The sequence below is a fragment of the Megalobrama amblycephala genome, linkage group LG15, assembly GCF_018812025.1.
Source record: "Megalobrama amblycephala isolate DHTTF-2021 linkage group LG15, ASM1881202v1, whole genome shotgun sequence".
NCBI lineage: Eukaryota > Metazoa > Chordata > Actinopteri > Cypriniformes > Xenocyprididae > Megalobrama > Megalobrama amblycephala.
This window is the reverse complement of record NC_063058.1, coordinates 28,205,927-28,220,946: the sequence shown is the minus strand read 5'-3', so window position 1 is coordinate 28,220,946 and position 15,020 is coordinate 28,205,927. Positions and strand designations below refer to the sequence as shown.

At 38.8% G+C, this 15,020-nt stretch overlaps 1 protein-coding gene across 1 annotated transcript in view; it reads left to right on the top strand.

Annotated features, from left to right (window-relative positions):
* LOC125247039 (NACHT, LRR and PYD domains-containing protein 3-like) overlaps window positions 1-15,020 on the top strand; it is a 93,853-nt gene that overhangs the window by 14,864 nt on the left and 63,969 nt on the right. Inside the window, exons 6-8 of the mRNA XM_048158202.1 lie at window positions 127-300; window positions 1,011-1,184; window positions 3,521-3,691. Coding sequence (XP_048014159.1) covers window positions 127-300; window positions 1,011-1,184; window positions 3,521-3,691 — 519 coding nt within the window. The remainder of the gene's footprint in view (window positions 1-126; window positions 301-1,010; window positions 1,185-3,520; window positions 3,692-15,020) is intronic.

The window sequence follows — 15,020 nt, the reverse complement described above, 5'->3', positions numbered from 1 at the left end:
AAACAACTAAATGTAAAAATACTGAATAATGAAATATCTGTATGTCCTGATTAAGAAGGGTACAATGTGTTATTGGAAAACATTGAACATCAGAAAATAATCTGGATAAACGTTCTGTTTTGTCAGATTTGATGGCTGTGGTCTTGATGAAACTTGCTGTGAAACTATATCTTCAGTTCTACAATCATCAAACTCCCATCTGACAGAGTGGGACCTGAGCTGTAATCACCTGAAGGATTCAGGAGTTATGCTGCTTTCTGATGGACTGAAGAGTTCACACTGTCAACTGAATATACTGAGGTTTGACATTCACATTCACTCATTTTCTATATTCAAAAAAATATGGACAAATATCTGTTTTCATAGCTATGACTAGCACATATTTTCTCCTGTCTATATTGTTGTATGAATGTATCAGTGGTGTTTTCTCCAAGCACCCAAGGAAGAAAACCTGATTTCAGTTTTCACAAAAAAACTCCTGTCTCAAGCAGCATGCAATCTGAAATTCAGTTCTCTTTAGTGTTATATTTATAATATTCATATAAACATTGTCGGTTATGTCTTAAGTGACTTAAGTTACTTTTTTTTTAACTGTTTCATGTCATAATAACAATTTAAAACATGTTCCCATTCTTTGTGCATTTGATTATTACAGCAGCTTTACATTCTTTTCATCAGTCAAATCCTCTGCACATCATGCCCCGAGGATCATATTACTTCCAGTTATTGCCTTATTTTAGTAGGACAGTTTCAGTGTGTTGATAACTTGAGAACCGCTGTGACCGGATCATTGAGATTTAATTGAGCTGAACTGTATCAGTTGCATTCATGTACAGTTTGCTGCAGTGATGAGCACAAATGCACAGATGAGTTATAAACTTAACCCTCAACCCTTACATTTTAATGGCTAACATCTCATTACACTGAATTTAGCACAAACATGTAGTTCAGATTATAAACCCTTCCTGATAATCACAGTGATACCACTGTTTGTTTCGTTCTCTACACAGGCTATTTGGGTGTAATCTGACTGGTCAGTCCTGTGAAAGTTTGTCTTTAGCCCTAGAATCCTCAAACTCTGTCCTGCGAGAACTGGACCTGAGTAACAATGACCTGCAGAATTCTGGAGTGAAGCTTCTTTCTGATGGACTAAAGAGTCCAAACTGTCAGCTGCAGATACTGAGGTATTTAAAGGGTTAGTTCACCCAAAAATGAAAATTCTGTCATTTATTACTCACCCTCATGCTGTTCCACACCTGTAAGACCTTCATTCATCTTCGGAACACAAATTAAGATATTTTAGTTGAAATCCGATGGCTCAGTGAGGCCTCCATAGGAAGCAATGACACTTCCTCTCTCAAGATCCATAAAGGTACTAAAAACATATTTAAATCGGTTCATGTGAATACAGTGGTTCAATATTAATATTATAAAGCTACGAGAATATTTTTGGAGTGCCAAAAATAACAAAATAACGACTTATTTAGTGATGGCCGATTTCAAAACAATGCTTCAGGAAGCATCGGAGCACAGTGAATCAGTGTATCAAATCTGCTGTTCGGAGCACCAAAGTCACGTGATTTGACACACTGATTCAATGTGCTCCGATGCTTCATGAAGCAGTGTTTTGAAATCGGCCATCACTAAATAAATCGTTGTTTTGTTTTTTTTGGTGCTCCAAAAATATTCTCGTTGCTTTATAATATTAACACTCTGGGGTTGGCAATCATGCCGGCGTGACCACCGCGTTTTTTTTCTAACCAGTGTGAAAGAGACTCAAAATACTCTGTCAATGTTGCACATACCATTAAGAGCTATACACCATTTTAATCTGTGGAATATCTTCTTTTATTTGTGTACACTCAGAGTAACAACAAAATGTTGTGCTTTTTGTAAAATAAAGAAAACTAACATGATGCGTGATCTCTCGTCTCCCTCTGAATGAAGTCCAATCTGATAGTTCTCAGAAAATGAACTGTAACTTAGTGAATACTAATCACAAAAAAATGAGACTTCTGTCTAAAAAAACGTTGAAATGTCAGGTTTTAAATCGTGTAAGTCAAATCGAAAACAAAAATTCTGTGTTTATGTAATCTGTATGAAAAGAGAGCCATGTCAGAAGTCAGTGATTCAGCTCATTACCCGCTAATGCGGCCACGCCCACGGAGCCAGCGCTATTCAGATGCAAATTCAGAGGAAATGCATGCATTCATCATCTCAATCGTGTATTTATTGTCTTGAAAAGTGTTTATCTGGATGATAAAGCCATGGTTAGCGAGCTCTAGAAGACATGCAGTTAGTTCCTGGTTCTTCTTCTTCTTTATATGGATTTGTGGACTAAAGGTGCACAGAGCGCCCTCCGGCTGCAAGTATGAATTGAAAACACAGTATCCAGCACTCATAGTGATGACAATAAATATTGAATAAATATTACTCCTCTGTATAGAAAATTGACAAACATATGAGAATACATCAATATTTCTCCAAATGCGCATGCTTTTAAGCTAAAAGCCTATATAAAATGCCATAGAGGTAACATAACTGTTCAGACACTTTGCATTACATTTTAAAGAATATAATAGAATACCATTATTTTAAATTGTAATAATATTTCACAGTATTGCAGTTTTTTCTGTATGTTTGATTTACACCATGATGAGCTGAGACATGATTTTTTCACAGCCTACCTGACTGAAAGAGCTCATTATTTATGCAGGACATTAGAGCTCTTTATGCGATTCTTTTGTCGTCTCAGGTGAGAATCACCCATTATTCATGATGATTCACGCCTCCACGCATACTGTGTTTCTTGACCAAAGATGTTTTAGAAAATTTAAATCTCTCTATTGTTTTATATGAACAAGCAGGCAGCATAATTTTTACCTCATTTTGAAGCAAAAACTCTAGTCTACAATCTCCAATAACCAGAAGTCTTGTGAACACAAATTTAATATATATTTTTTGGCTTTATTTCAGTGACTTAAGTTTTTTGTTTTTTCAATAACCATGCATAAACATTATTCCTTCAAAAATACAAACATGTACATACATGTTCCTCACATATTATTGTAGCCTAGTTTGTGCTGAATACAGAGTAATGACACTTTTTCCATTAATATGTTTATGAACAACTGAAAAAAGCACAAATGTCAGGGCATGTCAAACCTTCTCCAGGGCCCCAAAAAACCTCAGACCCCTGAGGGTTAATATTGAACCACTGTACTCACATGAACCGATTTAAATATGTTTTTAGTACCTTTATGGATCTTGAGAGAGGAAGTGTCATTGCTTCCTATGGAGGCCTCACAGAGCCAACTGATTTCAATTAAAATATCTTAATTTGTGTTCTGAAGATTAATGAAGGTCTCTGGAACGGCATGAGGGTGAGTAATAAATGACAGAATTTTCATTTTTGGGTGAACTAACCCTTTAAGAACATATAAGAGATAATTTACAGTAAGAAGGTCGTAGTGTTTGTAGATGATCTGACTGTTGATGTGTGTGTTCTGCTCTCTTTCAGCCTTACTCACTGTAATCTCACTGTTCAGTCTTGTGAGAGTTTTTCATCAGTCCTGCAATCCTCAAACTCTGTCCTGACAGAGCTGGACCTGAGTAACAATGATCTACAGGATTCTGGAGTGAAGCTTCTTTCTGATGGACTGAAAAGGAACTGTAAGCTGGAGATTTTGAGGTAAATGGTTTCCCTTAAAATAATTAACAAAATGCTACCATAATACAGATTTTCTCAATCGATTTGATATACTTGTCTAAACTCAAGTCACTGTTCTCCAAACAGTTAACATGGTGATCTGAACACTTTATAATGAGTCAAATGTGAAGGCCTTTATGATAACCATACTTCAAATTTGTCCTCTGCAATTTAATCCATCCATGTTAGTGCTTGAGGCCTCTCTCATACAAATATCAATGATAATACTGTGGTCAATAAAACAAAATTCTTTTTATTACAATTAACATGACAATGTGCACATTCCTGTTTATTTTTATTTATTTTGATCCAACTATCATAGTTGGTTCAGTGAAGCCCAGGTGCCACTTACAGGCCTATTATGTGAAGAACATTCAAAATGGTGATGTGAAAGGACTTTATAATACTGCCATTTTTGATAATTATTGATAATTATGCCATTTTTGATAATGCATTATCAGTGTAACAGTGAAAATGTCTCAGGTTATGTATGTAACCATAGTTCCCTGAGAACTAGGGAACGAGACTCTGCGTTTGATTACGCAATGGGGAACGTCACACGTGACCCAGTGTCTGAAAGCAAACTATCCAACAACTCCAATCCCTATTGGCCGGCGACAGCCTATGACGTAATTTGCCGCGACCCGGAAGTATAAAGGAGCGCCTGGAGAAACAGTCAGTATCTATTGTCTTGAGGGACTGTTCTGACTTTGGCGCTCCGAACAGCAGATTCGATAGACTGATTCAATGTGCTCCGATGCTTCATGAATCAGTGTTTTGAAATCGGCCATCACTAAACAAATCGTTATTTTGTTTTTTTGGCGCTCCAAAATATTCTCGTTGCTTTATAATATTAATATTGAACCACTGTACTCACATGAACCGATTTAAATATGTTTTTAGTACCTTTATGGATCTTGAGAGAGGAAGTGTCATTGCTTCCTATGGAGGCCTCACGGAGCCAACTGATTTCAATTAAAATATCTTAATTTGTGTTCTGAAGATTAACGAAGGTCTCTGGAACGGCATGAGGGTGAGTAATAAATGACAGAATTTTCATTTTTGGGTGAACTAACCCTTTAAGAACATATAAGAGATAATTTACAGTAAGAAGGTCGTAGTGTACATTATCAGTGTAACAGTGAAAACGTCTCAGGTTACGTATGTAACCATAGTTCCCTGAGAACTAGGGAACGAGACTCTGCGTTTCATTACGCAATGGGGAACGTCACACGTGACCCAGTGTCTGAAAGCAAACTATCCAACAACTCCAATCCCTATTGGCCGGCGACAGCCTATGACGTAATATGCCGCGACCCGGAAGTATAAAGGAGCGCCTGGAGAAACAGTCAGTATCTATCATCTTGAGGGACTGTTCTGCAGGCAGGCAACCCGAAGCATGGGAAGGAAACGCAGAGTCTCGTTCCCTGGTTCTCAGGGAACTATGGTTACATACGTAACCTGAGACGTTTTCACTGTTACACTGATAATGTACACTACGACCTTCTTACTGTAAATTATCTCTTATATGTTCTTAAAGGGTTAGTTCACCCAAAAATGAAAATTCTGTCATTTATTACTCACCCTCATGCCATTCCAGAGACCTTCGTTAATCTTCAGAACACAAATTAAGAACTCACTCTGCGTTCGATTACGCAATGGGGAACAATATACCCATGCCGCCATGCTTGAGGAGAGTGCATGCCAAATAATATGGCTGACAAACGATGAGCAGTTTAGAAGGAAACGCTTAGCAACTCACCCTCGGGTCACACCAGGCTGTCAGTGACAGCATTCCCGATGGCCAACAGCCCAAGCTGAGCCTCAAGAAGGCCTTCCGCAGAAGGTCAACCAAGGCCGCTAAAGGCATCTGGAACCAACTCTCTGGAGTTTGAATACGAACACATGAAAAATACGACTGTTATGCTATACATGCGGAGCGCGCATATGATCGGTTTCAGCGCGGAGCTACACATTGAGTTTAACACTCTGAGATCTGAGGTATCGCTGGCGATATCACCTCGGTTTTTTTCTTACCAGTGTGAAAGAGACTCAAAATACTCCATCAATGTTGCACATACAATTAAAACTTATACACCATTTTAATCTGTTGAATATCTTCTTTTATTTGTGTACACTCAGCGTAAAAACAAAATGTTGTGCTTTTTGCAAAATAAAGAAAACTAACATGATGCGTGATCTCTCGTCTCCCTCTGAACGAAGTCCAATCTGATAGTTCTCAGAAAATGAACTGTAACTTAGTGAATACTAATCACAAAAAAATTACACTTATGTCTAAAGAAACGTTGATATGTCAGGTTTTAAATCGTGTAAGTCAAATCGAAAACAAAAATTCTGTTTATGTAATTTGTATGAAAAGAGACACACTAATGCGGCCACGCCCATGGAGCCAGTGCTATTCAGACGCAAATTCTGAGGCAATACATGTATACATCGTCTCAATCGTGTATTTATTGTCTTGAAAAGTGTTTATCTGGATGTTAAAGCGATCTCTGGAAGCCTGTTAGTTCCTGGAATGTCACATGACCTTTTCTTCTTTAGGAGGCATTTGTGGACTAAAGGTGCACAGAGCGCCCTCCGGCTGCAAGTATGAATTTAAAACACAGTATCCAGCATTCACAGTGATGACAATAAATATTGAATAAATATTACTCCTCTGTAAAGAAAATTGACATAAACATATGAGAATCCATCAATATCTCTCCAAATGTGCATGCTTTTAAGCATATTAAAAAATTACAGTCAATATAAGATTTAGAGTCAAAGAGTCAAAATGTGAAGCTTGGGTCTTTGATCTTTTTAATGATGTATAGTTTGTCAACTGCACATTAACATTTAGGCTATATAATATAACAAATATAGTAGCCTATATGAAATGCCATAGAGGTAGGAATGTTCAGATGCTTTGCATCACAGAAATACATTATATTTTAAAGTATATTAAAATAGAAAACCATTATTTGGTTAGAGACTTAAGACTTCTTTTTTATAAAATGTGTCCAATCTTTTGACTGGTACTGTGATTTAACATAGGCCTATACAAAATTTTCTTCACATCATGTGCAATAATACGTGCATGCATGAGATCACAAAAATCATGTTTTTTTTTTGTCAAGAGTGGACATTAATCCTCTTATCAGCATGATTACAGAGGGTTTTTTCCTACCTGACTGAAAGGCCTCATTATTATGCAGTTCATTACACCTCATTATGCGATTCTTTTTTCTTCTCAGGTGTGAATTACAGGAATATTCATGATGATTCACACCTCCACGCATACTGTATTTATTGACCAAAGATGTCTTAGAAAATTTAAATCTCTCTATTGTTTTATATGAACGAGTAGGCAGGATAATTTTTACATAATTCTGAAGCAAAAACTCTAGTCTACAACCTCCAATACCCAGAAGTCTTGTGAACACAGATTTAATATATTTATATATTTTTTGGCCTTATTTCAGTGACTTAAGTTTTTTGTTTTTTCAATAACCATGCAAAAACGTTATTCCTTCAAAAACACAAACATGTACATACATGTTCCTCACATATTATTGTAGCCTAGTTTGTGCTGAATACAGTGTAATGACACTTTTGTCATTTATATGTTTATGAACAACTGAAAAAGGCACAAATGTCAGGGCATGTCAAAACTTCTCCAGGGCCCCAAAAATCCTCAGACCCCACAGGGCTAAGGAAGGCCTGGATGGGCCTATAACCTTAACAGACATGTGGCATCAGCTTGTGGCAGTGTTTTAGGCACCAAGACTGATAAATTAACAGAACCATAGGAGGTTAGATTCAACCAGAAGTGTATACAGATCATTCTCAAAGAGAAATATAAACAAACATACACCAGTGTGTTCAAATAGGCGGCCCATAAGGCCTAGCAACCTCTAAGACACACGGCGTAAGTCTAGTGGCCATTTCGAGGAGCACAATAGATCCACCATAGGTGCTAGGTGGCTATTCAGCTCAACTAGAGTAGGAATCAGACTCAGGGAGGCAGATGTAGTTTAAACCAAACCTCAGTAAGTTATCACCACAACATTCATTCTGAGGGGCCAGCCACTCAAAAGTACTCGGTAAAAGCACCCTATTACTCTCACAGCGAGAGGAGTACATAACTGAACTCCACATGCTACACCGGAGGCCGAAGTAGGCCTACCTTAGTAAACACATGGCATCAGCAAGTGGCTACCATAACCATACCAACTAGTAGGCCATGTATTCAGAGACTTTTCCAAAGAGGGAATACATAAAACGCTGCCATACATCGTGAACAGACCTGTTTAGGGCCTATTCGTCAGCATTTAGTGGAAAACCTTTCACGCATAAAACCGTGAGAAGGAATGCATATTACGCCAACATACTCCACGAGAGGCCTGCTTAAAGCCTACTCAACAGAGGTGGGGCGTGACCGATGGTGGTATTGAATTCACAAGCACCCTGCCAGCATGTCAGCTAAAAAGGAGGCCTTATGGGGCCTCCAAGTTCAGCAACAAGTGGCATTCAGGCCGTTTGTCCATAAACTGTGCCAACAGGTAAACTAAAAAGAGGCCTTATTAGGGCCTACCCTAGTAAACACATGGCATCAGCCAGTCCAAGACCATATCAACCATCAGGCCATGCATTCAGTGAAAAACCTTTCACGCACTACTGAGAGAAGGAATGCATATTACGCTGCCATACTCCACGAGAGGCCTGCTTAAGGCCTACTCAACAGAGATGGGACATGACCGATGGTGGTATTCGATTCACAAGCACCCTGCCAGCATGTCAGCTAAAAAGGAGGCCTTATGGGGCCTCCAAGTTCAGCAACAAGTGGCATTCAGGCCGTTTGTCCATAAACTGTGCCAACAGGTAAACTAAAAAGAGGCCTTATTAGGGCCTACCCTAGTAAACACATGGCATCAGCCAGTCCAAGACCATATCAACCATCAGGCCATGCATTCAGTGGAAAACCTTTCACGCACTACTGAGAGAAGGAATGCATATTACGCTGCCATACTCCACGAGAGGCCTGCTTAAGGCCTACTCAACAGAGATGGGACATGGCCAATGGCGATATGGGTTTTCGGATTCCCAGGCATCCTGCCAGCATGTCAGCTAAAAAAGGAGGCCTTGTGGGGCCTACAATCTCAGCAACAAGTGGCGTTCAGCCTGTTTGCAGAATAAACACAAACTGTGCCAACATGTGAACTAGAAAGGAGGCCTGTTGGGGCCTACCATTCTAATGACACGTGGCTTCAGCTTGTGAAATAAAGGGAACCAAGCTACAGGGAACCAGCTCTAACCCAACAATAGCTCTGGGAAGTGCAATCTGAGCTAGGCTACACACTCCAACAGGCAATGTACCCTAAATCATATGTGACTAAAGGGAACCAAACAATGCCAACATGGTCTGAGGGAGGCCTAAAATGGCCTACCGCCTCGAACAGACACGTAGCAAAAGCCTGTGGCAGTGTAAACTATGTGAGCAAACTATGATCATCTAACAGCACTTGTTAGAAATACAATTGCTAACTAGAAGGAGGCTAATTAACCATAAGATATTATATGCAATATAGCTGTTAACAAGATCACAAAAAGGGAGCTAATAGAAACCAGCTTTTCTCAAAAAGTGGTTCTATACTACCCTGAGTATGCAATCCAACAGGTGATGCACTCAGTAACACCAATAAACCTACTAATGGGGAATATTAGGCCACCAATGTCTCCAAAAGCAGCTACATGAAAAAGCCTGCTATTATGAGAACAGGTGCTAACCTGTGGCAGCAAGTAAGCTCACATATAATGTAGGGCAAAAGTCTAGAACTTCAAAGCAAACACAACGCTTTGATGTATATGCTATTTTCAAAGAGGAAAATAATTTTCTCCATACAGATTTTCAAATCTGTACTGAGCCATAGAGGATGGATGCTAAATACTAGCAACGTCAACTCAAACTTTATTAAAGAAAACAAGTATCTCAGAGGAAAAATCACATTTTCCATAGCATAAAAGTTCTAGAAAGTGGGGCCAAGCACACACATCATGACTTATCTACGCAAAGATAAGGGCCTACCACCTGAGATAACAGCATCAGGAAGTCTAAAAACAGTCTACAACCTAGCTGTTAAACTCAACAATTGCACCTACATAGCAAGGGGATAATGGTCATACGGCCTAACAACTCCCCCGGGAGGAGGCCAGAACTAGGAAATATACAACATGACAAGGGAAGTATACATAGGGTTATATGTAAATAACACACCTAATCTAGCTCTAGTCTGGCGGCTAAGCTACGGGCCTTCTTACAGGGCCACAAGTCTAGTGAAACCTGGGTTTCACCTCCAAATCTCATGGATAAGAGAAAGAAAGCGAAGCTCACAAGCAAACAATGTCAGGCGGCCGATTAAGGCCGACCTAAACATACATAATAACTGAAGTGACGAACTACTCTAGAAAACAGCAGATGAGAAGCTACTCTAAACAACAGGTGTCTAAGAGGCGGCCATTTTGTGGCCTGCACAATATATATTCTAGCCAGCCTCCCCACCTCCCCACATATATATATTTATATTAGGGGTGTGACGAGACAGGTATCTCATGAGACGAGACTCGAGATTGAGTTCACGAGACGAGACGAGACAAGATTTTTACACACTATTTTTAAGAAATCCTCAATGGCGAAATACATGACTAGAAAAAAATATTCTGCAGGTGTATTTGAAATGTTGAAACTAATCATCTTGTAATGAATGTCATTTCAGTTCTACTTTCTGAGTATGAATTATCATATGCAGTAAAACACAACAATACTCAAGTACTGTAAAAGGTTTTGCCACTAACTCAACTGACTGACTTCTTTTCTGTATGATTTCAGTCTCTTCAGACCTTACTGTACATGATTTATGAGCTTCTACAACTTTTGACCTCCTAACTGATGTCCTTTCCACAGACTGATCATAGAAATAAAAACAGTATAAATAAAAATGGTAACACTTTACAATAAGGTCTCATTTATTAACATTAATGTTTTAACCAACATCAACTAACAATGAGCAATATATGTGCTACATTATTTATTCATCTTTGTTTATGTTAGTTAATAAAAATAGTCATTCATTGTTAGTTCATGATAGTTCACAGTGCATTAACTAATGTTAACAAATGAAACCTTACTGTTTGTGCTTAGTAAGATTAAGAGAAAACTGTTATTCATTTTTTTTATGGTAACACTTTACAATAAGTGCAACCATAATCACACTCTCTCAATATTCAAAGTGCAAATAAGACCAATTTTTTCACTGATACAGAGCTAAGAGATGGTTACAACTACACTTCCCAGCCTAAAACAGCTTTCATATTGAGAGAGATTTGCATTCATCAGGGAGCCGCTTTCAAAATGCAGGGTATTGAAATCGCGTTTGATGCGCACTCAGCACTAGTACTCAGTAATGCGCATTTACTTTCACTTTCACAATTGCGCGTAACTCTGTATTTAAATAAAAAACATTTAATTCAGTTGGATAAGAGCCACACAGTGGCTCTAGCCCGCTCCATATTTACAAAGCAAAACGACAGTGGAGGCGTAATGTAAACAAAGCGGTGGCATATTCTTTCCTAATCATCCTAACACTCTGTCATGGCAACATCACGAGACTACTTTTCGACGAGACATCTCGTCACATATTGGTCTCGCGAGATCTTGTGCCACGAGATCTCGTCACACCCCTAATATATATATATCTCTTTGGTTAAGAAACACAGTATGCGTGGAGGCGTGAATCATCATGAATAATGGGTGATTCTCACCTGAGAAGACAAAAGAATCGCATAAAGAGCTCTAATGACCTGCATAAATAATGAGCTCTTTCAGACAGGTAGGCTGTGAAAAAACCCTCTGTGATCATGTCTCAAAGCTCATCATGGTGTAAATCAAACATACAGAAAAAACAGCAATACTGTGAAATATTATTACAACTTAAAATAATGGTATTCTATTATATACTTTAAAATATTATGTATTTCTGTGATGCAAAGTGTCTGAACAAATATGTTACCTCTATGGCATTTCACATAGGCTTTTAGCTTAAAAGCATGCACATTTGGAGAAATATTGATGGATTCTCATATGTTTGTCAATTTTCTATACAGAGGAGTAATATTTATTCAGGATTTATTGTCATCACTATGAACGCTGGATACTGTTTTCAATTCATACTTGCAGTCGGAGTGCGCTCTGTGCACCTTTAGTCCACAAATTCATATAAAGAAGAACAGGAACCAGGAACTAACGGCATGTCTTCTAGAGGTCGCTAACCATGGCTTTAACATCCAGATAAACACCTTTCAAGACAATAAATACACGATTGAAACGATGAATGCATGCATTGCCTCAGAATTTGCCTCTGAATAGCGCTGGCTCCGTGGGCGTGGCCGCATTAGTGGATAATGAGCTGATTCACGGACTTCTAACATGGTTCTCTTTTCATACAGATTACATAAACACAGAATTTTTGTTTTCAATTTAACTTACACGATTTACACTGACATTTCAATGTTTTTTTACACAGAAGTCTCATTTTTTTGTGATTAGTATTCACTAAGTTACAGTTCATTTTCTGAGAACTATCAGAATGGACTTCATTCAGAGGGAGACGAGAGATCACGCATCATGTTAGTTTTCTTTATTTTGCAAAAAGCACAACATTTTGTTTTTACTCTGAGTGTACACAAATAAAAGAAGATATTCCACAGATTAAAATAGTGTATAGCTCTTAATTGTATGTGAAACATTGACGGAGTATTTTGAGTCTCTTTCACACTGGTTAGAAAAAAACCGCGGTGGTCACGCCAGCGTGACCGCCGACCCAAGGGAGTTAAAGAATTCTTTACCGGAGTCGACATAGTCGTGATCAGACAGAACAGACCCGAAAGACGAAGAGATACTGACTGTTTCTCCAGGCGCTCCTTTATACTTCCGGGTCTCGCCATATTACGTCATAGGCCATGCAACGTCAACTGGCGGCCCGCGGGCCAAATCCGGCCCGCCAGAGATTTCCATCCGGCCCCCAGAATAATACTGAAATCAGGAATAGCCTTGTAAGAGGAAAAAGTTTAGGGCTTGTCCGAATACCATTTTTTGATGAACATCGTCTATTCGAAGCTTCGGAGAGAGGGGCTGAACATATTTTTCTCTCTAATAAAGGCAGGAATCTGTGTCTGTATGTCCGTTTGCATTTTTATTATTTCGAGAACCGTTCATCCAATCGACTTCACAAGGGAGTGCAGTGTCGCATTTGGTGCAATATAGATGGACACGCGAGACGCGACACATTCAGAATTAATAAACTTTTAGTGAACTACAGTCAGAGCAGCGCGAGCGGGAAGCGGCGCACCTCACGCGGGCAGGGCTTATGCTCCGAGAACGGACACTGCACTAGTGATATAAAACGCACACACAGGTCTGTTAAATTAAGCAATACTTTTAAGGTAGTCTAATATTTTTCTGACTAACAAATTGGCACAGTGAGGGTAGATTTAAATAAAGAAAAACGAGATTTAAATAAAGAAAAAAACGAAATTTAAATAAAGAAAAAACGAAATTTAAATAAAGAAAAACGAAATTTAAATAAAGGAAAAAACGAAATTTAAATAAAGAAAAACGAAATTAAGTTAAATTAAAAACGAGATTAATTTAGATTGATAATAACCTGTAAAAATGCTAATACATTTTGTTTCTATTATTCTATTTTCCACAATGTCAAAGCAACAAAACACAAGCTCAGACATGCACTTCGGTCCATACAAACTCCGCTGTTCTGCGCTCTAGCCAGAGAACACTCCCGTTGCTGGAACCATAGGGCTGGAACACGCGTCGGTTCTATTTCTAGCATGCACGCGTTTTCTGCGTGGCTTGAGCGCGCCCGAGACGCGTGTCTCAGTGTGCAAACTCCAACCTGTTAAATATGGGAGCTGAAATAAAAACGGACACGCCACGCAGCTGAGACGCTCACGCAGCCAGTGTGTCGCCGGCCTTATTCAAGGGGGAATGAGAACCGTTTTTTTATTTTTAAATCTAAAGAAAAAAAAAAGCCTTCTGAAAAGTAGCTTGTGCCATAGCCTCCCTTCAGTCAAGAATGACGATAAACGCGTTCTCTCATTGAAAATCTTTTATTGTTTCACGTGCTCATTTTTTCACAAATGTCAAAATTTTCCTTGCCTGGGATTTGCGCACAATTGCATGACAGTGATGGACAGCTTGACTGCCTCACGAATATGAAGCCTAAAATATCGCTATCGCCCCTGGTGGCTTGCTGCAGTACAGGTAATATGTAAAAAATAACATAAATTTGGAATTAGGATTAGTATATCAAATAATAACATATTAGGATACAATTCAAATTTTATTTTATATTACGAGTATCTGGCCCTTACAGTGTCTGCAGTGAAAAATTCTGGCCCTTGGACAAATATAGTTGATGACCCCTGTCATAGGCTGTCGCCGGCCAATAGGGATTGGAGTTGCTGTATATTTTGCTTACAGACATCGGGTCATGTGTGACGTTCCCCATTGCGTAATCAAATGCAGAGCAAGTTCCCTTTCGAAAGGGAACTAACACCACACTTCATAATGACATCTCCCAAGGGTAGCATGTACAGGTTGAAAAGCAATGGTCCTAGTACTGAGCCTTGCGGTACTTTATACTGAATTTGTGATCGATATGACATCTCTTCATTTACTGCTATGAATTGATAACGGTCAGATAAGTATGATTTAAACCATGCCAATGCAATTCCACTAATGCAACATAATTTCCGAGTCTATTCAAAAGAATGTTGTGGTCGATAGTCTCAAAAGCGGCACTAAGATCTAGTAACACTAACAGAGAGATACAACCAAGATCTGTTGATAAGAGCAAATAATTTGTATCTCTAATGAGAGCAGTCTCAGTACTATGGTACGGTCTAAACCCTGATTGGAAATCCTAACAGATACCATTTCTTTTTTAACACTAGAACCGCAAGGGGTCGCTGTATACCTAAAACCACCATGGGGGTAAATTTTACCCGCGCACATTACACCTGTTTTTATATGGCTAAGAACATATGTGACCCGTCACGAAAACCAGGGACACAAGTCGGCAGCACAACTCTTGAGCAAAATGAGAAAGAAGCATTTTTTTTCAAAATTGGTGATTTTCGTTTTTTTGCAGAATCTGTTAGTTGAGATCATGAAGAAGCCTTTCCGCGTTTGAGATAGCAGTATTGGTATATTAAAGCGTACATTTTGAGGTTGAAATCG